Raw genomic sequence first — 26799 nt, 5'->3', positions numbered from 1 at the left:
CATTTGCTCTAACACTCTGCCTAGACAGAAAAGCCACAACATCAGAACTGAATTTTTCTCAAAAAACCTCGCGTCCAGAAGCCAAAGATTCTAATTCCTAAATTGATCCTCAATATTTTAAAATTGGTGTCATGTGTAACAGGACCCAGAGAAAGAAAGATCGAAGAACAAGGAAAGAGGAACAAAAGCATTGAAAAAACAAATTCTAAGTACAAAGTGAGCTGCAACCAAACTTTATAATAAAGGGCAATCTATTCATGTTAACATGTGGCAAATATCTGATAAGATCCTACTGGGTCAAAAGCTTAGGAATAAGTAAATGATATCAAATTAAAGAGAAAGTATAAAACACAAAGTATCATATTCACTTTTCCTAGTGACAGGAAAGTCTATTTTCACAGTTTTCAATGGCAAGTGAAATTTCAATAGTTCTCTGAATATTTACCTTCAGGTTTACTGTAACTCACACTCAGAGGTGGAGGGGATGCGAGTTATAAAAGGTCCTTACAATGTTATGAAAATCTAGGGGCTAAATTGATGAAGACAAGTAACGAGCGACACAATTCTGGGAATAAACAGTTTATCGCCAGAGCTTTTGTGATGGAAGGAAAGACGCAAGAGGACCAGCTCTCTGCTGCTCCTGAGGAATGTGGGCTTGCCAAGGCCACACCTCGAGATGCAGACTGTGAAACGAGGGGTGTCACAAACACAAGATGCACCACTGGAGAAACCCTGAGCACTGAGCACCTGAGAGACGCCACCGAGGAGTATGCACGTGCTATGTTTTCCCTTTTTAACGTTCACTCGGTAAGTTTTCACTGAATAGCCAGTGTGGGACAAGTTTTGTTCATTCCCTTAAGGTTATCTGTTTCCTAGAGTTTTAGATTTCATCTTTAAAATAATACTACACAGGAAATACAAAAAGAAAAACCAACCTCCACAAAACCACCAACACCTGAGAACTACCCATATTGTCAAATATCACAAAACAACTGAATCTCAACCAGCTCGGTATCCCACACCTCAAGATCTACTCAGGACCCAGAAAATGCTAGAATACAAAAGCTCTTAAAAGATTTAAAGGCCAAGAAAAGCTTTAGGAAATCTGGAAAATACAGACACATGTGAAGCATAAAGATGTATCTAAAATTATTTTCCTCTGCACCTACAGCATGTAAACATGATCACAACCAACAACACTGTAATCTTAAAAAGGTCCTCAGATGTCAACTTGATTTCCTTTTGTCTTAATGTTTCACTGAGATCATTTCTAAAGAAGCCCCAAGTTTTATAACTGAAAACTAGGGACCTGAAATAACTGGGATGAAATTTAACTGCTTGCTTTCCATTCTAATGCATACCTAATTTCTGATCAACATTTTTCTGAAAAATTAATTTAAAAAAATTTTGGCTTTGTAGACATCCATGAGAAAACTGATCAATGTCAAATAATTTAATTTCTAAGCAAATATTTTTCAGGGAATTTAACTAGGGGGAGGGTGGAGAAGAGATGAAAACCTTAATAGTACTATGATTAGTATAATTTATGATTTTTCTTTATTAAAAGCCAAAATCTAAAAGTCTGAGGGGCAAGAAAAAAGTTTTCTCATATGAAATAGGTTCAAAAAAATATGGCAAATGAACGCTGGTATTTATCTTCTTATTCCAATGCATTAAAGCCCTGCTCTCTCTTACTCCACTGACTCACACAAATCTTCAGCAACACACACTTCAGCGTCCTGTGATCAGTGACCAAACAGCTAGTAACTAACTTTCAAGTCTCGAGGCTTCCACAAAATGATGTCCATAGTTTTCATCCCCAAGCTAAATTTACACAAAGCAAACTAATCACACTTTTTAAAACATTCTTCCCTCTCTTTCCCAGGAAGGTATCATCATCCAATTCAACAAAGCGTACTATAAACCAGTCATTTGTCTTACATTCAGATTTTGCTTTAAGATGTCACTGACACCCTTAAAACCCTTCAATGAAAAGGCTAATTATATCAACTGCTTTTACTTCTGTAACAATACCAACAGCAAAATCCCGAAGTGTTCAACAGGAGCACTATGGCTTCAAAGAGAGCTCATTATGTGTACCTGCTTTGCCTTTCAGGATTTTATTCTGGTAATACTGCCACTCCAACTGGGGGTTAGCACCAGGACGCAAAGGTGCCCTTCCAGTCCCTCTGTTACTTGTAACAGCCACTGGTTTTCCTGTAAGGAAAAGGATGAAATTAGTTTTAAATCCACGTACAGAAATGTTAACAACACTGATAACATGTAAAGGAAAATTTTTCAAAACATTTTCAAAAAATGACATTTTTTCTTTAGCTCTACTTAGGCATTAATCCAAAAAGGAGATAGTATCTTTAAAGATTATCAATCACCATGCAAAAACCACCTAAGCTTCTCTGCACCCCCCTGAAAATAAACTATTTATGACAATTTTGATGCATTTATTCAACTGAAAAACAACACTATCATAGCTTCCCATGTTTTCTTACAGCAGAAAACAGGCAACTCAGGTCTTAGACTCAGACTGGTAAGGTGGGGAGAGAGAAAAAAAAAAAACTGTATCTAGATTGTACTTCTGGAACCAGAAAGTAGGGTAACATCTAAACTAATCTTTATTTTTACAGCAAGAGAAACAAATACATACGCAGAAGAATCACAATCTGACCTACTACATAATCAAAGGTGAGTATGTACAGCCCCAAGTTTTTTGGCTGTAAAATCTTTCATATATCTTCTCCTTGTGCGTGTGTGTTAAGTTACCAGATAACTCTAACTCTGCAAAGCAACAGCATGGATAATTCATATATGTATTTCACTGAATGCATTTGTTGTGAGGACAGAAAAAAAAAAAAGCATCAAAAAGTCTCCCATGGGCTAAAATCAGCTCCAAACATCGTGATCACTCCTGTCAGGGCTAAAGCAGCAACTACTCGGGACAAAAACAAAGCCCTCGGGTTAACCCCAGCAGCGCCCGTGCTCTCCTTACAGAAAGAACCGGCTCTCAGGAGAAAATGCTAATGGTCATCTTTTTCAGACGTAGAGAGAACTACTGAAAAGTCCAGAAGAAATGTTTTAAGAAGTACTGACTAGCTGACAAATACCTAAAATTCCACTGAAACAAAGACTGCACAAATGACAACATATTTTAGCAATGTTCAATAATACGAAATTACCCCGCAAGCAAAAAGCTGGAACATCCCCTAGTGTCAAGACAGTTAATCAGGTTATTTATTCAACAGAAAGCAGGGTGACCCAAGTTGCAAAGACGTACGCTACCATAAAATTTCTACTTACTGACAAAATAATAGTAAATATAGATTAAAAATACAGAAAATGTCCAAAGCAGGTCCCCATCTACATTAGTCTTAGATGACAGATGCTTCAGCTGAAAATGAGTACTCTTCCCTAAAGGCCTATCTCTGCAGGGAGGAAAAAACTTTCCTAATTTCCCTGTATCTTTCTTGATAATGGAGTCTAGAAAATTTGGAAACAGGAATTGATTTTGCCAAGGAAAACTAGATCAATATTCCTTAAAGAATATGTTTGATCCCTTAGAATATATATTTATAACAATATACCAGTTTTCTTAATACATAAACAAGAATACAGACCTTTGAGATCTGGTCTATTTCGTATACCCACTGACACAAAGAAGCAGTCCATATCAACATGCATTATACAGCTCTGATGTCTGGATGAGCTCAATACTGACATATTTCCTAGAAGGAAAAAGAGAACGTTCAAACCCCACACTAATTTTTAGTATTTAAAAGAAAAACCAAGTCTAATTAATTTTAGAAATTACATTTTTAAAATACTTACAAGCAGAATGAAGCTTTAAAACAAATTCTCTAAGAGATTATTTCTATCACCCCAAGAGAAATCACATTTCAGTTTCTTTGGCTCTAAACATAATTCAGAGAGATAAATTTGGTCTCCAAAGATAATTTAAAATCAACTGTGAGGACGCCATGCTTTCTGAGTCTGCATTCTAACAGTCTCTAATTAAAAGTTTGTCTAAATGCTTATCTTAGAATTATTTCTGTGTGCTGAACATTTTATAAAAACCTATAAAAGTGTTTTCATGTATTAGTTCCATGGAGTTAGGTAACTTTAGATGATCACTATTCCATACAGTCAACAGCATCCCTGATAAAACATCGGGAGTTACTGAGTGCTTGGTAAGTTGTCAACTGTCATAAGAGATTTCCAAGTATTAGTTCATTTAACTTCGCACACCGGCACTGAGATAGGTACCCTCATCACCCTCATTGTGCAGATTAGTAACTTAAGGCACACAGCCAGTAAGAGGCTGAGCTTGTATTCAATCCTAAACAGTCTGATTTCAGAGTCCACGAGCCACCACACCTGTAAAAAGTGAGATCTCATAAAGGGGTTTTCCTCTGATAGATTTAAGAACAGTAGCACTGAGGGTTAATCTTCATAACAGGCTTCCAAAACCTTACATTTACTCACAACTCTACTTACCAAACTGCAATTGTGAAAGCATGGACCTAGTCCTCACTAAGTGCAAGGCATGGGCCTCTGTGTGCATCACCTTCCTGAGCTCACAACCCCACGAGGTGAGCATCCTGGACTACCAGTCTTCTATCGACAGGAAACTGAGACTCAGAGAGATGAGCTCATGTGCCTGTGGTCCTGCATCGTAAGAGAGGCAGAGCCAGGATCTGGATTCAGGCTATGGCATCTAACTCCAAAGCCATGGACTTCCTTGTTACCCGCTATATTACCCTGAGAGATAATTTATAAAATAAATCTTAACAATTAATTCTGCTGTATAAAAGTATTATATAAACACAATGTAAACAACCCAAAATAATTGTTTTAAAGATTCCAGTCGTAGAGACTACACACACTGCCTGCTGAGCGCTTCCACACGATGCAAAATCTCTCATTCACTCTCATTCATGGACCTGACTCATAATAGTTCTCTGAAGCTTTCAAAATTAGATGACCTTTAGGTTACAAGGCCAAGGCATGATATAAGGATAATCTAATACCTGTAATATTATTTTGAAATATTTCACAAATAACAAAAAAGATCTCAAATACATGAAACAGAGCAAAACATACCAGAAAAAACCCACATGGAGAGGCTCTATCATATTCTGAGGGAACCATGAGTCTCTCTCTGCACCTCAGTTTCCACAGCTATAAAGTAAAGGGTAGCACCAGACAATCTCTGAGATCCCTCCCCAGAAAAAAACAAAAACAAAAAAAATGTAACCTGTAAAAAGTAACTAAAACATCAAACCAGACACCAATTCGTAATGACAGGCACAGAAATGTGGCCTGCTCTTGTTGGGTTTGTTTGTTTTCGATGACAAGGAAAGTACTGAAAAACAAAACACAATAAACTGATCTACTTATATGTGAAAACACTTAATCTCATTAGAAGTTTACCACTATAATTTCAAAAGCTATTATGTCAAAGTTATTTAATTATTTAAAAATAATTATGATGCAAGCTCTTAAAAATTACGTTATTCTCATCAAAAATTTTTACTCTCACAGGAGTTAAGGCACTGAATATAATACATGTTGTATTTTACGGTTCAAAACTTCAACAACTGATAAGGTCTACGTGAAGAATGAATGCTCAGAATCCCAACCTTGCTACTATTCAAATAACCTAAAAATTTTCAGTTAGCCACACACAAATCTAATTTTGTCAAAAATATTTTTGTAAGACAGCTTTCTATAATCTGTTATACTTACTGTAACTTACACGACCTGATATTCCTACAGCCTTTCAGGTTACGAGCGCGTACTACTGATCAGAATGCTAGTGACAGATTAAGAACAAAATGGTCAAGCATGACTGTTCCTTAAGAAAACAATTTTAGTAAGTATCTACCTGTGTCAGTTACAACAAGTGCAGACCTGCCTGTTTTCATTTTTTTTAACTTTTCCCTTCCTGGAAAGATACCACTACTTTGTCTCTGCAGGGTATTGACAAACTCAGTCAATTCGCACTTCCACGTGGAGATGTGGTGCAGTCTGGAGCGAGAGTAGAAGTCCGAGATGAAACTGCAGTCCCAGGGCCGCGGCGGCCCGGAGGGCGCTGCCCTGCGCAGAGGCGGCCCTGAAGAAGTGCTCTTTGTGCTGGAAGGCCCCGGGACGCCGGAGTGGTGAGCGCCGTTGATCTTCGTGTTGCTGTGCAAAGGCGGTAAGGAGAAGGGGTGAGTTCTGTGCGGGCTCCGCAGGGCGGCCGTGTCCCCAGGGCTGTGCGGGGGCTGCTGCACACCCAGCTCGTGCTTCTCCGCCGGGTCTGGGGACAGCCTGCCGCTGCGGCCTGGGGGCACTGAGCAGTCCTGCGTCTGTAAGGCACCGTTACAGCTGCTGTGAGCGTGTCCATTACAAATGGCACTGCTGTCTCCAGGATGCATGATTCCGTTCTGTTTCCTTCCTGGAAAGATCGGCTCCAGCTCCACAAAACCAAAGTCATTTTCTGCATCCTCTTCCTTCCAATTGTTCACGCCACCAACTCTGACTTCATTTTCTGTCTCAATCTTTTTAATTATGTGATTTCTAAAGCAGGAAAAAAATTTATTTAAATTAATAATGCCTGACTTTCATGCTAAAACACTTTTTTATTTAAACACTGTCTTAGTGATACACACTTTAATATTCCCAAGTCTGAATTATTAAGCCACAAACTTTTATATTATTTCTCTTCTAACAAAAGATAATTCTTTGCTCAAATGAAGTAGCAAGGTAACTAGGAAAATCCTAGAACCTGAACAGTTTTTTAGGTTTTTGTTTTTTTAAATTTCAGATACTCCCAAGGAAGAAATCCAATGGAATCTTTTTTCAGATTGAAGAAATATCCAAAAATCTATTTTCAATTATCTTCCCACAAAAACTAATTGGAATATCTAAGCTTTAAATACCCAGTTTGTAGCACAGTGTCTGGCACTTACTAGGCAGTCACTAAATATTTGTTGAACTAATATAATATGGATAATTCCCATAACAATGGGTAAGAAACTTAAAGTTCTTATTCCTAGTTTTACTTTTAGTTTTATGTAAGGCACTGTTCAACACATTAAATCCAATACTGCTACAATCCTGAGAGTGTTGGTCACTTTCCCTCCAAAAACAACTTACAGACTAAATTAATCCATTAATGGGGCCAACTCTTGTATAAGTAGTTAAAAATTTAAAAGAAGTCAGGTCAATGTATTAATTCAATTAAACTAATTCAGTAAAATTTATACCTAGAAAAATGAGGATGCTTGCCCTATTGGCAAGGGAACTAGCCCTTCATTTCTAAGAAAAGCATTATTTAGATGCCAGGGTGGTAGGTCCAACGCAATCGGGACCAAGTGTCCTGACGACAGGTTTATAAACACAGGACAAATGTGATGCTACATTCACATCCTGGCTTCTGTAGATGTCTGCTTGGTAATGCTCTGTAATAAAGACAAAATTCATTTGCATCAAAAGAATCATCTAAGTAACAAAAACAAAAACCTGAATTACAAAATAGTCATTCTACTTAGAAAAGTCCACAGCACTAGTCCAGTTACTGTTCAGATGCCACACACAGCACCGAGGCATGAGTGAGACTGTCACTTCGTCACCAGGTTTAATCTGAAGCTCCTCCTCCTAACACCTCCTGGGTGAATTAGCCATGACAATCTGACCACCCAGAAAATCACACGTGAGCTGATGCAGAACTTCACCGCCCATTTCTGGGCTGGCTCCGGCTCCGGCTGACTGTCTCACGGAGTACGACAGCCAGCCCCGAGTAGGTCCCATCCTCACAGATGACCACACCAGTGAAAGAGAAAAATAAGGCCTACTGCAAACGATTAAAAGAGGAAGGAAAGAAATCCTAACGTGGTACATGTCAGAGAAAGTCTGGCCCTTGAAAGAGAGTGAGCGAGCAAGGAAGCAAAAATCACTTAAAGGAATTTCAAAGAAATTTATAAAATGCATTGAACATACCAAAAAAATAAAGATCACAGAAAGCAGCAAGTGTGAAGTCGGAAAAGTCTGACATCTAGTTTTCTACATCGTGAAGATTCTTCATATGCACGCTAGCAACACATGCAACAGAAATGCACATACTGGCAAGAAAGCACTGCTCAGGCCCGTTTTTTCTGCACTACAGGGTTTCAGCCTAGACAGGGGAACATTTACAAAGGAGAGGTGCTGGAAATACATCACCAGTGAGTAGTTATCAGGCAACAGCATAAGTGTACCAATAAGCAAAATCTAATAGGTACATTCTTCCTAAAATCAACAAAAAGAAGAATTTTAAAAACATATTTTCTACTTTTATTAGTAGGGTAAGAAAAAAAGATGAAGTTGTGTATTCGAAAGGTTTTCTGATATTATATGCACAGCCTGATGGTATTAAAAAAAGATTAGAAGTTTTAGGTAACCTGGAAAAACTGAATACACTTCTAAGTGAAAACAAGCTAGAGAACAAATGACAACAAACAACAGAAGGTGGTGACATCGGATCCTCCCATGTTAATGAGTCTCCAGGTCTTTGGGAAAAAATATATCGAACACCCAAAGCAAGTAATTTCATACATAAGGAGAAGGCTAATGGTAACGAACCACCTGATATACAAGTTAAGGCAACACACCAATTAACTATGAAGCCAATTTACCCAGGATGATTGCAACTAAAGCTTAAATAAATACACTTAAAAAAAAAGACACATGGAATAAAGTCTAGATTAACCTCTAACTCTATAACCTTGAGGGTCTTCAACTCAATTTTCGTTGATATAAAATACATATTTAGAATTGTTACTGATTTAGAATTTTTCAAAAATAACCTAGAAATTTCACATTTTCATTAACTGTCTATAGAACAGTACACAACAAAAGCATAGCTGGCGTAGTACAGTTTTTGAGAAAGTAACATTCTATGGCAAATAACATGTGTCAAAAATGATTACTTTCAAGTGAAGTAAGCCAGAAAGAAAAAGAAAAATGCCATATATGGCTTACATGTGAAATCTTAGAAAAAAGGACACAAATGAACTTATCCACAAAATAGGAACAGACTCAGAGACATAGAGAACAAACTTATGGTTACCAGCGGGTAAAGGGGGTGGGAAGGGACACACTGAGAATCCGAAAATTGCACCTCTGGGGGAGTGATGGAAATGTTAGCTGTCCTGACTGTGGTGGTGGTTTCATGGATGTGTACATCTATTAAACTTCATCACATTGTACACCTGAAATATGCGTAGTTTACTGTACAGGAACCAGACCACAATAAAGGTGTTAAAAAAATTACTTTCAAGAAAATCCATGGAAAATTTTACTTTGCTTCTATCTTCAGCAGATTGGGACCATACCCACTGCTAAAAACCAGCTCTGCAGTATCTCCAAACCAGACGAACTTACACCCTGTCGTTGAGCTGCCTGGTGACACTGCTGGGACCTGGTGCGGGATCCTCGGGTCTGCACACAGGATTGAAGGGGAGACTTCTCTGCACGGTGGACTGCTTGCTGTACAGCTGATATGGAATGTAGGACAGGAGTCGTCCAGCTTTGATGCTAAAACAAACAAGCAACATCAGTTTAAGGGTATAATACTTGGGGAAAATGGGCTTCACAAAAAAGTCAATTTTCTCACAATAGGAGTATTTCACCAACAACATGCCATCTGTTTTTCCAGTTTAATCCTTCTCCCTTTGTTTTAGGGGTCCTACTACAATATAATCTTACTCAAACACTTAAGAATAAGACATCTCACCCATGAAAAGACACATGTCTGAAAATTTAAAACTTAGAAGCCAGCAAACTCACATTGAAGGAAAAAAACCCCACAGAGTCGGAGGGGAAACACTGCAAGCCCAGAGCTGGGCTAGTCAGTGTGGCCATCATCATGACTTTAATATTAACTGCAATCCCCCTCAGACATTTCACACAGGATCCTCAAGATTTCCTCAAATCCCCTCTCACATATTAAGTGTTTCCAGAATAAGTAAACTGGATGAGGATTCCCATTTCCAGGATTCTTGTTAGGTCAATTAAATGCGAAAAACTGTAAAACAACAACAAAAAGGACAAAATAAAATAAAACTTTAGGTAGAATTACTAAATATGCTGAAATATTAAGTTAGGATGGCAGAGAACTACTGACAACATACTTCAATTTTCACTTACCTAAACAGATTTATTATGAAGCTAAAAGTTCAGTTAAGATTACAATGTATTAGAAAGAAGGGGCAAACTGGAGGAAAAAAAGGACTAAGAGAAAAATTTGAACGTCAACTTATCCTATACGTACACATAAGATTTATAAGGCAAAGGCTCTCAGACCTTAAACTAAGGCACACGCCTCTCATTAAAGGACACCTTGCCTCTCAGAAGTCATGGCCCCAGAGTCACGCCCACAATAACTCAGGTTTAATGGCACCTCACACAGACACCAGGGAATTGTAGTCACAGCAAAGCAGTCACCCCGCACACTCAGAAGTAGTAGCTGCTTTTCAAACTGCTCAAACTAAAACCAGGAAAACTAATTATAGAAGAGAACAGCATGTATCATCCATTAAGTTGCTGATACAGTGTTTAACATTTTAAGTATAAAAAAAATCTCATTAAAACACCGCTGAGAAGGAGACGAGATGGGCAAGACCGGGATCAGAGTGTGAGAGGAAACAGCACCACGACTTAACCTGAAGGATCTATCCTCGTGAAACCACGGACACCGGGCATTCATTTCACACATTAAGGCATATGCCCAGACTCCTCCATTTTCACACGGGCCAATTCACCTACAACAACTTAATTAAATGGCAAAGAGCAGACCCAAATATGAGTCAGAAAATCTGGATCCTGTAATTCTGTCACTGTTAGGAAAATCAGTTAACTTTATTATCTTCTCATACATAAAAGAAAGCAAGGAGTCCAAAGTCACTTCAGCTATTTTATTTTATTTTATTTTTTCACTTCAGCTATTTTAAAACAGATAATTAAGCCTGACTTCAAACTAAAATAAAATCATTAAGGTGAATTTCACAGCTCGTCACCGCCTTATCGCGGTGCACGTCTTATCGCGCTCTCTCTCTGGCTGCACTCAGGGCAAGAAGAGCAGGTGTAAGGAAGCACCTGTCATGAAAACCACCATCTTCTAAGCACAAGTCCCACCCAGCAAGGGCGACTTCACCTCCACTTTCCTATTAACCACGGATCTCCTCCATCCCCTCCAAATCCAAACTAACATCCCCAGAGCAAGACCCCAGCCCTAACACGATGAAAGGATTGTCCTGAAGTGACAACACACAGTGGGACTCCAGAATGACGCTAACTTCTTACACCCAAAACATCACAATTCCTTTTCTATGGGGACACAGCTAAAATCCATGTTCACTAACCCTACACAGTGAATGGACAGTGGCTGGGTCACACGAACACAACCTGAGGATGGCTGAGATGTGTAGGATGGGTCTTCAACTTAATCCCCAAGGATTAAAAAATCCTTCATCTGGAAGAATGCTTCCAGAAAGCCAAATGCACTTTTTTTCAAAATGCACTTTTGATCTCCTGGAATTTATTTTCTAATATTTGCTAATGTTTACAGAATACAAATAAAACAGCAGCAGCAGCTTCAGACGTACTATGCCTCTACATGGTGCGAGGCCCTGTGCGAGGCAGTCTGCACCAATTACTTCTAGTTCTCGCAGAACCGCAGAGGGGAGACCAGTCTTCTCTTACAAAAGAGGAAACAAGGTCCAGCAGGGCTGCACAACCGCTCCCATGACACAAGGTCACAGGGACACGGAGCCGCTGAGTTGGGATGTGAACCCAGCTGTGTCTCCAGAGCCCAGGGACAGCCTTCCCACTGCAATACATCGCCTCTCGTGAATCTAAGCTGATGCATCCGCTACACAAAGGAACTGAGCAATTCCAAATCTGACCGATTAATGGAAGGTGTCGGGATTAATGACGTTTAGGATAAGGAAAAAGGCCTGGCAGTTGACTTAAAAAAATAATTCCTAAGTCTGCTTCATTAATACTCCATTTTATAATCTAACCATTCTCTCATACACTGATTACAATCTATCCATACAGAAAATTAGGATTTTAATACTTTCACTTTCAACTTTCGTATGTCTAGCAAACATATGTTATATATGAATCACTTCAGTTCTGGCTCATCACCAAGATACCATATGACATATTTAATATCAGGAAGTTAATATGAGTGACCACCACTGATTTACAACATATTAACTTCAAAACAACAGCCAAGAAACTATAATAATTGAAAAACAGGCATTAATAACACTGCAAACTGCTCCCTACTCCTAGTACTCCAGGTCCACAGTACCCTCATCTTCTTTCTTCCCCTTAGCATGTATTTTTTAACGTATGATTTAAATCTATTCATACATTGTTTATTATCTATTTCCCCTAATACAGTGTAGGGTCCAAGAGGTGTGGAGGGGGCCCTCTGTTTTGTTCACTGCTGTCTCCCAAGCACACAGGACATTACCTGTGGGTAACAGGTGAACAAATATTTCCTGAATGAATAACATGCTGAGTCAGCCCCTCCCATCACTGCTTCCTGCGGCTCACCTGAGTCATCACCCCAATCCCTGGTGGCTGAGGCTGCAAGAATGCTAACATCAACCCCCAGGCAACCTGAATCACCATGCGAGCTTAAGAAGCACAGCACTGCTGTTTAAGACACTGATTACTCTTCACCCTTAGGAGGTAATGCAAGTTAGGTAAGTGTTTATAATAGAAACAAAAAGTATTCCAATTTTTAAAACTCACTAATTTAATTAAAAATTAAGTTACCTTTCCACAATCCATTCTGGTCGAATTACTTTTTCCCCCTTTAATTCTTTAATTTTGGCATTAGGAAGATTTGTCGCAATAATGTGTGTTGTTTTGGATCTGGAATAATACACATGGTATTGGCCTCCATGCAACATCATTAGCTTCCTCAACTCCTCAGCAGAAGGATCTGTAAAATCAATATTAAAACATGTTAAACGCTTCACATATAAGAAAGTAGAGCCTAGCGGAATAATCCCTTAGACAGGATGACTTAACGTATCACTGGTTCACTTCCTCCTTGGCCGTGTTGCCAGTAGACAAAGTTGGGAGGAGGATCACAAAGTGACAGCTACTCTGCCTTCCCACATCCCATTCTCTGGCTGCCAGAGACACAGTCAAGCAACACAAAACCACCTACTGCCCAGAGATGCCCAGAAGAGCAGGCACGAACTTGAAGTGATGAATCAAATACTAGTAAAAGAGCAAATATTTAAAAAATTTTGACTATATTTAGCTATATGACATTGATATTTGTATCTTATGTTTAAAAATACTTATGTACAAACTTACTGTAGAGCTCATTAGACTTTACTCCTATGAAGCTTAATAATTTTAACTTTCATTTCAGAAAATAGAAGAAAAGTTAGTCTTTTTCAGTTTCCTAATATGAACTTGCATCAAAGCCAGAAATAAAGTTAATCAATGCTAAAAAAGAGGAACTGCAGACCAAGAAACACTTTTTCCCCATTGTTTCAAATGATTTTATTCTTAATAAAACTATAGAAAAATAGCTTAAACAAGGATCAATGTGGTTTATGCTTTCCAATAAAAAATGTCTGACTCATTTAAGTTATGTTATGACCAGCATTGCTAGTATCGCATTAAACTAATTATGTTCAGTACTTTCCATTTCCTTTACCTATTATCCTAGTGAAAACTATCACAGCTCCCCAAGCAGCAGCTGTACCCACGGGGTGGGGGTGGCACCCAAAGGAGGCTTGGGTTTCTACTTTGTTGTTCAAGCAACAGATTTTTTTTAAGCACAAGCAATATAGATCCAAGTAATTAAATAAATACTTGTATTATGATAACTATCTAACTAGGTGAGCTTTAGTCTTCAGAAGAAAAAAGCTATCAAAGCACACATGGATATGCCAGACTTGATTACTCTTGGTAAATTCTTACAGTGTAGAATTCATTTATATTCCTGACTGCACATACTGCTACCACTCAATAAAAACATAACATTAACCACAAATGCAAACCATATATATAATTTACAGTTTTCGAGCAGCCTCATTAAAGATAGTAAAAAAAGTTATATTTGATTTAATAATATTTTTACTTAACTCAGGAAATCCAAAATGTTATCATTTCAACATGTAACCAATATGTAAAACTGGGATATTCCACATTCTTTTTTTCATACTAAATCTCCAGAATACAGTATGTATTTCATATTTACAACACACTTCTACTTAGACTTAGTCGTATTTCAAGTGCTTAACACATGTGGCTAGTGGCTACCAAACTGGAGAGGGCACTGGAAAGAGAAACGAAAACAACTTTTAAATAAAATTAATTCAAAATTCTTAATTGAAGGTTTTCAGGGGTTGGGGACCACAACAACTAAACATAAAATAGTGGAAACTAAACAGCTGGCCAGTCTGGAATCTAGTTTACTAACTTCCTCTCCCTATAATTAAAGCAATTGCCGACCTTATAGAAAAAAAATCAAAAACAGTGTAAAGAACCAAATTAAAGGCTAGATACAATGTAACAACATGGACGGACACCAAACCAGTAATAACCACAGAAATGTAAAAAATTATTTGACAAGTTAATCTACAACCTTCCTAAGCCGATTCTAACCGTACCTCACAACTGAAACAGAAACCAGCGGCTGCTGGGAGCACATGCCCTGGGCACACGCTCATTAAGCACTTTCCCCTCCACTAGCTGCTCCTGGAACTCTACTGTAGAAGTTTGGAACTGGAAAAGCTGGAGAGTTCACTGCTCTTTACTGGATAAAGTTAAGGGGGCTCCTTCAAGTTTGATTCTGAAAACCCTTCAGTATCTTTCAGGGTGAAGTGGACCGTGAAAACCACTCTAGTTCAAAGGTAAGACAACATCAACTCCAGAGTCAGACTGACCTGGGTTTAGTCTTGGCTTTAACATCCTGCAGCTATGTGACTCTGGACAAGCACTTAACTCCTTTAAGCTTTCTTCTTTTTCTTTACAAATAAATAAGGCTGTAAGGATGAAATATATGTGGCACATAGAAAGCGTTCAACATAAAAACTGTTCTTATTATAAACTCTGGTGACACCCGAACTCCTCGACCCTACGCACAATGGTGGAAGACAGTACATGCTGACACGTGATGGGGGTAGCTTGCAAAGCAAAACACAGCTTCCAACAGTGCACTACAGAGGCAGCCAGGAACCATTCCTCGGCCCAAAGAGCCCGGCGTGCTTGGTGGTTGGTAGCTGCTCTCATTTTGATTGTTTTTTGTATTTAACACTCTTTAACCCAACAGATGTGGGCTGATTCAAGAAAAATGTTTGGAAGCCAGCATCCAACACCATGAAGTCTGTATGACACTAGGCTCTGTGTGACACACACAAGGGACCTCATCCCTGCGATCCACTAGCTCATTCCCTTCACAGCGCTGACAATGCCGGCTACTTGTTTACGCGTCCACTGTCACATTTATTTCCCCCTAAACCCGTGCTCCTTGAGTGCAGGACTCTGTCTTACTGTTTCCATGTGGCTGGCACAAGGCAGGCACTCAGCAAATAGCTGCTGGATTAACTGACAGCCTCAACGCACCAGACTCCTGCCGGGGTCCACCCCTCCAGCAGAACTGGAGTGAAGGAGCAATAATGCCTCAATTCTCACAACATTTATTCAGTCACTCACAAATGAGGCCATACAGCACAGACTCCAAAGTGAGACTGATGGGGCTCAAGTCCCAGCTAGTACCGTGGACCTCAGGCAAGTTACTGAACTTCCCAGGGCCTCAGTCTTCTCATGTGTAAACTGGGAATAATGACAGCACCTCAGGGAAGCTGTGGCATTAAAAGAGCTAACAGTTATAAACTGTTAGCGAAAGCACCATGCACACGGTAAGAAGCCCGCATCAGCCACTACCAGCAGTAGCACTATTATTACCATCTCTTATCCCAAAACAGGAAGAAGGAAGGGACCCCAGGGCTGAGGCTGCCCTCTATCTATAAATCATTAGACTTTTTCAACCCATAATCCCCCCTACAGATAAATCCTTTCTTGCTGCCCATCCTTCAGTACCTTTCCCTTTAAGAATGTCCTCAATGTATTGGCAAAGAGTAAAAAAAAAATGAAAAATCACCCAAAACAAAAATACACTCAGGCGAATTCTACCCTCCAAACCTTTAAAACTGCAGAAAATGTCAGAACTAAAGAGCTTTTAGAGTCTAACAGCCATTTCATTTCCCACACTGGTATAAACAAGCTTAGTGAAGTTAAACTGACTGAAGCAATTCAAGCAGCCTGTTAGTAAATAAAATTAACATCCCTCAACTCCATTTACACCCTCACTGTACATATTATTTTTAAATACACTAGAGTTAAAAAAAAAAAACTTAATCACCAATAAAAATCATCACCACAGATTGCCACTGACATTTTGATGAAGATCCTTTTAAATAAGTGTCTCTGAGGCTCAGCAGCTCCCAAAGATGACTTTACCAGAATGAAAAAAACAGCATTGGTTCTAACAAAAGATTTTTGCAAAGGGACATTCACCAATCAAACTGTTTCCTTAAAGTGCTACTTTTTAATTTTTTTAAACAAGCAAACAATTCATTTAGGTACTTTTTAAAGTTTCCCGTCAACAGCATCGACTACATAGGCACGTTAAGTTACAGAAAAGCAAATCAAAGACTGGAGAGATTAAGGCATCTTTCCCAAGTAGGACCCAGCTCATGGATAGCCACAGTCAGCAACGCCAAGGTCACCAGATCTGGTGTTTCATCCATATATTGAAAAAAGCAGAAAATCACCAGAACACCACTTTCTATATGAACTGTCCTGAAGCAACTCCACAGAAGAGCAATTACAGCTCCCCAGTCTGAGGCCCCAGCTCACCCGGACAGCTTTCACCAAAAGCAAGATGCCCACGGGCCTCTCTCGCAGAGATTACAGTTCCCTGAGCCTAGAATGTGGCCCACTTCTTATTTAAAGACTAAAGGCTTAAGGAAACTGAGTTGAATTAGTATATTTTAACAATCTGATGTACAAATGGGCTCTGTTATTCATTCATTCACTCAACTAGTCTTTATGGAGCATCTTACAATGTGCCAGGCAAGGTCCTAAGCCCCTGGGACACAGCAATGAACAAGACTCAGGTCTGTGCTCCAGGGCACTTTTATTTGACTGGGCAGACAGACAGTCAGTCAGGTAAATAACACCAGTTCTGGTGTAAATAAATTCTAGGAAGAGAAATAAAGCTGGACAAGGCGCTAGAAAGTAACTGGAGGGTAAAAATGTGGCTATTTTAGATAAGGGTGGTCAGGTAAAGTCTCGTGGAAAAGGGAACATCTGACCAGAGATCTGAATGCTGAAGACCCTGCAGTGTTACCCCTGATCCACGTTTGGCTAGGGGATACCACATAAAACGAGCTTTCTGATTCCCAAACACTTAACACATAAAAAAGACTTGACAATACAAGACAAAACTCAGGTGTTTCCAGCAATAATGCTATAAAATGTATATACTATGGACTGGCTTAGGGAAGGAGAAAATCTAATTGAATCTGGGCCTTAATGGGTGAATATGATTCCAGTTCACAGAAGTGAGGGAAGGAGCTTTTCATCAGAGCAAAACCACCAACAGTCGCACAGGAATAAAAAGTACAAAGACAAATCTAAAGTATCAAAATAACCCTGTTGACCAAAATCAGAGAATAAAAAGGTGGAAACAGGGGAGGCTTAGGAAGGAATGCCTTTTCCCCTGTTCGTCTAGAAAACACCTATATATCCAAGACCAGGTTGGAAGACTTCACCTTCTATGAGGGACTCACTCTCTCAGAGGCAATTACTGCTTTTCTGAGTTGCCGCCCACCTGCGTCTGTTCATGTCTAACGCCGAGATTACTTTTCTGTCACAAAGTCTACATTCTCCATCACCGTCATCTCTGTTCACAGTTCCTAACACACAAACAGCATACGAAATCTATTTGTTTTAATTAACTAACATAGAGTAAAATGAGATGGAAGGTCCAAAGACTGGAAAACTTAAAACAGTAAAAATGTCAGTGCTCCCTAAATTGATTTAAGGTTTAATGTAAATCCTATCAAAATCCTAGCAAGGTACTGACTTTATAGACATAGAAAAGCTTCTAAAATTTATGTGGAAAAGCACAGGCCCTAGAAAATAGTTAAAACAATCTTGAGAAAGAAGAATAAAATGGAAAAAATCACTCTACCCGATATTAAGGCTTATGACATAGGTACAGTACTCAAGACCATGTAGTACTGGTGAAAAGACAGACAAATACATCAATGGAAAAGAAAACAGAACCCAGAAACAGACCCACCCAAATATGCCCAACTGATTTTTGACAAAAGTAACCCAATGGAGGAAGAATAGCATTTTCAACAAATGGTACTAGACCAACTAAATACCCACAGGCCACAAAAAAACAAATGGGCCATGAACTTAAAAATATTAAACATAAACCTATAAAATCTTTAGGAAAAATAGGAGAAAAATTTTGGGAATCTAGTGCTAAGTAAACACTTTTGACTTGAAAGCACAATCCATAAAAGGAAAGATTGACAAATTGTACTTCATAAAAATTAAAAATTTTTACTTAGCAAAAGACCATGTGAAGACAGTGAAGGCAAACTACAGACTGGGAGATAACATTTGCAAACCACATATCTGACAAATGAATAGTATCTGGAATATATAAAGAACTTTCAAAATACAGCAGTAAAAAACCAAGCAATCCAATTGGAAAACAGGCAGAAGACAGCTGCAGACATTTCACTGAAGAGGACCTACAGATGGCAAATGAACACCTGGAAAGTTGTTCAACATCATTAGCCACCAGGCAAATGCAAATTAAAACCACCATGAGATGCCACCACGTATCTATTAGATACCTAAATTAAAACACACCCGAAACCTCAGTCTATCTTTACAAAATGCTCGTAAGGATGTGGAGCAAATGAAACATGAATTAAAACCACAGTCCTGAGACATCACTACACACCTGCTGAAATGTTCAAAATAAAAACCACTAAATGCTAACGAGGATGCAGAGAAACTGGACCACTCATAAAATGCCAGGGGGAATGTAAACAGTGTAGCCTCTTGGGAACCAGTTTGGCAGTTTCTTAAAAAAAACTAAACACGCAACTACCACACAGCCCAGCAACCGCACGCTCATGTTCACACAAAAACCTGTACACGGCGATCATCACCAAAGAGAGGAAATAACCCAGACGTTCTTAAATGGATGAATGGTTAAACTGCAGAACATCCATACAATGGAATACAACTCGGTAATAAAAAAGAAAAAACTACTAATACACATATCAACTAAAATGAATCTCCAGAGTATTACGCTGAGTAAAAAAAGCCAATCCCAGAAGGCTATATACTGTATGTTCCATTTATGTAACATTCTTGAAATGAAAAAGGAACAGAAATGGAGGTTAGACTAGTAGTTACTAGGGATTAAGGAGGGGGCTGAGGGCAGAAAGGAAATTAGTACGGATACAAAAGGGAAGCATGAAGGATCCCTGTGTAAAAATGTTCTGTATCTTGACTATATCAATGTCAGATTCTTGGTGAACATAGTACTACCTTTTATAAGATGTTACCATTGTAGGAAACTGGGCAAAATGTTTAGTCTCTCTCTGTAATATTTCTTTCAAATGTATGTGAATCTACAGTCAAAACATTTTTAACTACAAAAAAATGGGATGGAAGGCAATGAAATTAACCTTAGAAGTGAAAAGATGCTCTTTGGGGGAAAAAAAAAGAGAAGAGAGAACAGGTTAAGGGAGGCAGAGTATCCAGGAGACAGGAGATCTTACCTCTCAACTGACGTTCAAAGCTAACTGCATCGGGAGGGATGGGGGTTACCAATGAGAAGTTCATATGGCAGAGGTGGGAGCTTTAAAGGAATCAGGAAAACCTGGACTATCAGTTAAAGTCTGTGGGAAGCATAACTAAAAATCAACAGTCACACAGTGTCCTCCCCCACTTGTCTCATTACATCTAAAGAGCTAGTCTCTACTTGCCGATTTATTATAGAGGTTGTCAGATTCTGTTTTATCTATAAAGCTGCAAATATTCATTAAAACTGAAATTTTTCTTAAAAAAAAAACAAATCTATCACCACAATTTGCACATCTCTATGAAATTCAACATAATGGAACTTTAGTTGTAAAATTATAATGTAATCGTAGCAATGACAAGAATACAAATTAATATTAGTATTTCTACCTTAAAGAAAAGGACAGGGACAATAACGGGTCCAAATAAAACGGGTCTGAAAGAGAAAACGTCTTATGGTCACACAAAAGTTAGTGACAAGAGTAGGATTAGAAGTCCAGATTCTCAACCATGGTAATGATTACTATAATATTCATTTTTTTTCTTCCTCCCACAAAGAATCTCTTTCTTCCTCTTATGTGGATAAGGGTATGGAACTGGGGGCTTCCACAATTGGCTGATGTAACAAGCAATATTTATTTCTTTTTATTATCATTTTCAATTTTTTACAATGCCCCTCAGGAAAGTCTGTGGAACTCGAACGTTCTAGGATACCTAATTAGAAAAGCTGCAGGTGAACTTCCCCAAAGCGGCACCAGCATTTGTTTTGAGAACATTTTTAGACTAAATTGTCAATGATGCCTGATAAAATTCAACCAGGCAAATGTATCAGTTAACTAGAACTTAACTTTAATCAACAAGTATTTCCTGAGTGGTCAAGTCCAGTCCCTGCAGAGGCACCAGGGACACCGTAGTAATGAAAGTGTGACAGTGTAGTTCCTGCTCCTGTCTAGCAAACAGCAGTGAGATCTAATAAATGCTAACGAGGAAATAAACACAAGGAGCCGGAGCCCCACAGGATCCTGAGAAGTCGCCTCTGCCAGTAGGAAGACAATCAGATAACCCAGGGGAAGTGATAACAGGAGACCTTAAAGATGAGCAGGTATCAGCCAACTGAGAAGTGGACAGAAGAAAATGTAACAGATTGACACAAATATTTACAACCATTCACTTAATAAAATGATCTGAAAAGGAGAGGAATCCTCAAGCGAATGAAGAGGAAACTAGCAGTACAATCTGACAGCCAACAGGCAAGTGGTAACTGAGGCTGCTGGTCAGAGAAAGATAAAATCGGAGACAGGCTGGCTGTGTGGAAGCCCGGAAGACGGTGCTTGGTGCCAGGGAAACCAAGGCATTGGGCACCTGCAAACGTGGACCTGTGGATGGGTGGTAAAACAGGAAGTCCACGGTTCAAATTCTGAATTAGCATTCCACATCTCCTCACCAACTCAAAGAGAAAAACTATCCTTTCCCTTCCAGATACTGGACTCAATGACAACGGGTGTAGCGGAGGGGAGAAGGGACGCAGAGGATGAAAGAAAAAAGAACAGGGAGATGAGATGGCATTCTACTCCCTAAATGGTGAGAATTCTGGCCCTCTCCCTTCCTCTTGGCAACCAGAATACCAGAAGCTGGGTTTATACCCTTCTCTAGGCAAGATTCTGGGAAACCTGACACACAGACTCCACCCCTCTCCTCCACCAGCCCAAAAGGACCTCAGGATAATTACAGCTGAAGATTCACCAACAAAGGGGCCCTACCAGATCCTCCTCTATTGAAGCTCACAGTTTATAAGCCCCACATATGTGTGATGAGCCATTTAAGCAGAAGGACCACAATTTCTCACTTTAAATCTCATCTAAACTTTAAAAACTCTGTGCTTTGACAAAAATTAAATAAGACAATGGTAGCCACAGGAAGGATGGAAAGGAAATGTGACAGAAGAGCATCCAAGCAGAGGATTTTGTCATTTTTATATACAAGGTAACTTAAAATAGAATTCAAATCACTCTCAATCCTAATAAAAGTGCATGCCAAAACAGGGTACCTAAAAAGTAAGAAGTACTCAACCTGTATATCCATTAACATAGATGGCAACTCCACTAAAAATTGTAGATGAAGTTCCATCCTTCTGTAAAGCAGCATCTGATCGAAACTGTTGCTCCAATTTCTGGACCTTGGCAGCCATATACTCACCCTAGAGTTAAAGAAAAGGTAAATTAATCACAAAAGTTTTATTTTCTTCCCCCTCGCCCCTTTTAAGATAAAGTCATATTTAAAAAAACAATGAAAGGACCTTATTCTGTGCTCGTGACCAAGGTGTAAGATGACAGAAGGTACAATGATAAACATGAACCATAAAGGCAGGGCAATTAAGCAGGCAGGTCAAGGAAGGTGTTCCTTCTGTCAAATCCACTTTTAATAACTCGATCACATTCTTATAATGATAAAAGTTACTTGAAAAGAGGGAAAAGGTAAGTCAGGAATAAACACTTTGATGCTACAAAATTTTTTTCTTATCTACAAAATCAAGCAAAAGTTACACCAAAGTTTAAACCAATTAAAAACTTGACAAGTGGTCAATAAGAGTGTATTTCAGACTGGTTTCTACTGTCTGCTGTATACAGGAAGCTTAAAATTAACAGCTTCAAGGAAAACGAAGCAGTTTAACAACCAATACAGTCCTCCATACATGTAGATAAGAACACAATAAATGATTCAGTGGCTAAATTCTGGATTTATTTATTTGACAGCAGTACTAATTTTCATTAGATAACATCAACCTCAAAAACAATATAAATAAAAACATTATTATTTTTGCTAAAGACGTTTACATACCTATGAATTCAGACACACTTTTCCTGAACATTGAAACAATCATGCTCAATTTGAATTATCAATTAAGTCTTTACCAATTCTACTTTACCAATAAAGTCTTTAAACTAAAGCTGCAGGTATCCAGGAGTAGCATATGTTTTCTTCCAAAAAGGAAATGACTCATTGTTTTCCATTATTCAAATATTCAAAAAAAATTTTTTTCCAGAAAATATGAAGAAGATAATTTAAATTAGCTGTGATCCCATTCATTGCTAACATTTTGGGACCTTATTTTCAAAGTGTATTTCTGTGCCTTAGAACATAGAGGTTCTGTGTTCAAATAGGATCATATATCCTATTCCTTTATAATATACCCTTTTAGACACAGCCATCCTGCCAGGTTATGAAATGTACAGCCAAATGATGGGTGCACAATGCTCCATTTTATTTAAAGAGGTAATTTACCTGACCAATCTCCTATTCTGGATGTCTATTTTTTCCTGTTTTTCAGTGTTGTTAACAATGCTGCAATAAAATTATCATAACAATAAATTTTGTGCACTAAAACACTTACTTCTCAGGGCAAAATTTCTCAGAGTAAAGTTTAAGCTTTCAATATATTTTGAAAATGCAAAGAATTGGTGTCTAAAGTGATTTACAAATTAGAAAATGCCTTAAACCACATTATAAACTAAAAGAAGAATGAAAAATACCTAGCCAGTTCAATATAATTATTTTTATTCTTTGAAAACACACCCAGTTCTCCCAGCCATCATTTTCAGCTCGCTTCCTCCATCCACCTCGTCTCATGGTGGAGCTTCTGTATTGGGGAAAAAAAGAAATACATCAATTTCATAACGTAATGTACTACGAATTGCTATTTTATTTCATTATCAAGAAAAATGAGAAATTAAAATCAATTCAAATGATCAATTCATGAAAATTTAACGTACAATACTGAGGAAACTTTCCCCAAAGCATGTCATTCACTGCTTCACTAGTGAAGTTAGTTCCCAAAATACTCCTTCCAGATTAGTATCAGGCTTTAATCATAATTACTTCAAATTTTAATTTTAATAGTAAGAACTTTTATGCATTTCTGAGCATCAATCCTAGTACTCACATAAAACATCCAACTAAATCCAACTAAAATACTGTGCTTCCTTGTTAACATTAATTAGTGTTAACAGAATCTAACATTTTCCTTCATGAATTGCCCTATAACATGACTCTTAAATTCTGTCTTTGCTATTACATACTGAACACTTAAGAGTGTATCACGGTGTAATTAATTTATTATGCAAAAATCCTAAAAGAAGTCAATTAAAAGAATACGACTAGGGGACATGATGCAGAAAGACGATCACTGACAATAAATCAGTAAATCCGGCATTCTCTGTAAGGCAACATGTGCCCAACTACACCATAAAACCACCAAAATGACCAAACGACAGCTCAAGTATCAGCTGGCTTACTGGCAAGCAAGGTATAAATCAAAGCATGCACTAAATGAAACTCCGTGTAATGTCAAATTCTTCTAACCCAAAGGGATACATCTTGGGATGTGACTGCATTATCCTTCACAAAATTAATGTGATCTCTATTTAGGTATGTCTCTTCTGATAACTATACAGGTTAATGTCAAATGGTTACCATATACCAATGGAGAAGACTTCTACATTATCCAAGTCAAACTGGCTTTGATATGGTTTATAAGAATCTTTTACTGAATAACACCTTAAAACATCCACACTTTATCCACATACATAAGCAGATATTTTCTTTCAAATATTTTTATTCTTAGTACATTTTAGGATCAACAGTTTCTCGTTGCTGACTTTATATAAATTAAGAACTTTTACTGTCTGCTAAAAGGTGCCTACAAGACCAGCAGATATTCCCAGAGTTAGTAGAGGCACAAGGGGCAGGTGCAAAGAGCTCTGGGGCAGGAGGCTGATCCAGTGTTGCGGATGCCGGAGGCGAGAAGGGCTGTTTTGCCTTTTGCAGTGGGATGAAGGTGCGGGCGGGGCTACCCAACGTGCTCATCCCAAGTCCCAGGACTGCCAGCTGTGCTGTTCAATGCTTCTGATTTCAAGAGGCTCACTTTGCCCAGTCCCTCAAGACTCCCCCTTATCTCAAAGGAGTCTGGGAGACGTGTTAGCACATAGTTCTTGACTTCACATAAACTCTGAAACCAGACAGCTGCTCTTAGAAGAAGTGTGTGGGAGTTCTGGCCATTGTATATTAAGAATACATACTCACAAAATTATATGCAACTATTAATCTGCTAAATGAAGGTAAGTTAAAAAACAAAATCTATTTTAAAAGTTTAATTCACCTGGCCACTTAAGAGCGTCATTTATTTAAGATCTACAGGGTACCTACTGCAAAAGGCCAATATCAAAATTCTCATCTATGGTTTAATGAGGGCAGACCAGTATGAAGCAAAAGTATTTTTTTTAGAAGTTTTTAAGGTTCTCTCCCCATTTCAAAGGAATAAAGCTATCCCAGACAAATGTTTAAAGTCGTGAAAAGTGAAAGGAATGAAGGACTAAAAATTGTAATTTCATCAAATTTTGAAAAATGTAATTTGACCCATGTATATAGCAAACTCCTATTGGTCTAGGATTCAAATAGTAAGGCCAAGAAAAGGGAAAAGGAAAGAAATACTTTATTTATACATTCAAATTCTACTCTTCAGAAAATCCTATAGCAAGTAGTAAACTAGGTAATTTGGACCTACCCTCTTGCTGAGGACAAAGAAAGCTAGAAAAAATACAGTTTTTAAAAAAATTGCCTCAAAGCATAGGCCTAGCAAATAATGAAAAATTACTGAGCCAAGATTCAGCAGATGGCAGAGGAGACCTGTCACCTCACACTGCCTCCCCGACCTAGGAGACCGTTTCGCTCCAAGAGCATCTGGCAATTCTAGAAGAGAGGCCGAGAACAGACACAGTGCTAAGGGAACAAAAGCTGGGGTTCAGGGTCGTCACAGGACAAAACTCTCACACCTGGGATTAGGACCCCAGGGTCAGAGTAAACTAGAGGCAGGCAGAGCGGACTCTGCAGGAAACTCTCCTGCCCTAGGTTATCTCTGTCCCTGAAAGTGGGTGACAGTGACCCCAGACTGAGAGTGTCCCCCTCTCTCCCCACCCTGGCCGAGGGAAACGTGAATCCTCTGGGAGGATGAGACAACTTCCTGAACTTCACACATTTCTACAAACAAGTTTGCAAATATTATATCTGGCACACAAAGAAATAAGATCACGTGGGCCGATACAAGAAACAAAATAAACCGACAGAGATGCCTGATATGGAATTTAAGGTAGACTTTAAAGTAACTGTGCTTACTATGCTCAAAGAGGGAGAAGACAAATTTCAGAATGTTGACATGTAACAGGAAAATACTAGAAACAACGGTAACTCTGGAATTGAAAGGTACAATATTACAAATTAAGAACTTAATAAGTAGATAAAAGCAAATAAGTCAGAAGAAAATGTCCAGATAAAGCACAACAGGATGGAGAACATGGACGAGAGGGAAAGAGGCACAGAGGATACTCAAGAAAGTCTAATTTAAATACATTTTGGGGGAAAAAAGGAGAAAAACAGAAGTTATATTTAAAGAAATAATGACTAAAAGTCCAAAACTGAGTAAAGATATCAAGCCACAAATTCAAGAAGCCCAGTGAGCCCCAAACAGGAAAAGATAAAAAGAAATCTACCCAGACATATAATAGGAAAACTATGAAAAACTAAAGACAAAAAAAAAAAAAAAAAAACCCTTAAAAGCTGCCATAGGTGGGGACAGAGAGATTCCATTCAAAATACGCAAAAGGAGCAGCAATTAAATAGACAATGGTCTTTTCAATAGAAACAACATTCAGAGGCCAACAGTATTTAAAGAAAACAATTACTTAGAAATTTATACCCAGAAAAAAAACTCAGCCGAGAAAGACAGAATAAAGGCATTTTCAGGCAAATAAAAAGGGGTTAACGCCACCAGCAAACCTGAACTGAAGGAAATCCTAAAGGATATCCCTTCAACAGCAGGAATTCTCCTAGATG

At 38.5% G+C, this 26799-nt stretch overlaps 1 protein-coding gene across 6 annotated transcripts in view; it reads right to left on the bottom strand.

The window, feature by feature from the left end:
• The window catches only part of REV1 (REV1 DNA directed polymerase), a 71268-nt gene that overhangs the window by 27956 nt on the left and 16513 nt on the right, over nt 1-26799 (bottom strand). For 5 of the 6 annotated variants that reach the window (XM_072951327.1, XM_072951325.1, XM_072951328.1 and 2 more), the window contains exons 2-8: nt 23488-23551; nt 21985-22111; nt 12823-12991; nt 9415-9567; nt 5897-6570; nt 3630-3737; nt 2101-2217 (exon numbers count right to left, since the gene is read on the bottom strand). In XM_072951327.1, coding sequence (XP_072807428.1) covers nt 2101-2217; nt 3630-3737; nt 5897-6570; nt 9415-9567; nt 12823-12991; nt 21985-22111; nt 23488-23541 — 1402 coding nt within the window. In that variant the 5' untranslated portion in view covers nt 23542-23551. Of the gene's footprint in view, nt 1-2100; nt 2218-3629; nt 3738-5896; nt 6571-9414; nt 9568-12822; nt 12992-21984; nt 22112-23444; nt 23552-26799 lie in introns of those variants that run through there. The other variant, XM_031691990.2, reaches the window with a different exon arrangement.

The sequence above is a fragment of the Vicugna pacos genome, chromosome 28 (assembly GCF_048564905.1).
Source record: "Vicugna pacos chromosome 28, VicPac4, whole genome shotgun sequence".
NCBI classification, from domain to species: Eukaryota; Metazoa; Chordata; class Mammalia; order Artiodactyla; family Camelidae; genus Vicugna; species Vicugna pacos.
This window is presented reverse-complemented; position numbering and strand designations above follow the sequence as displayed.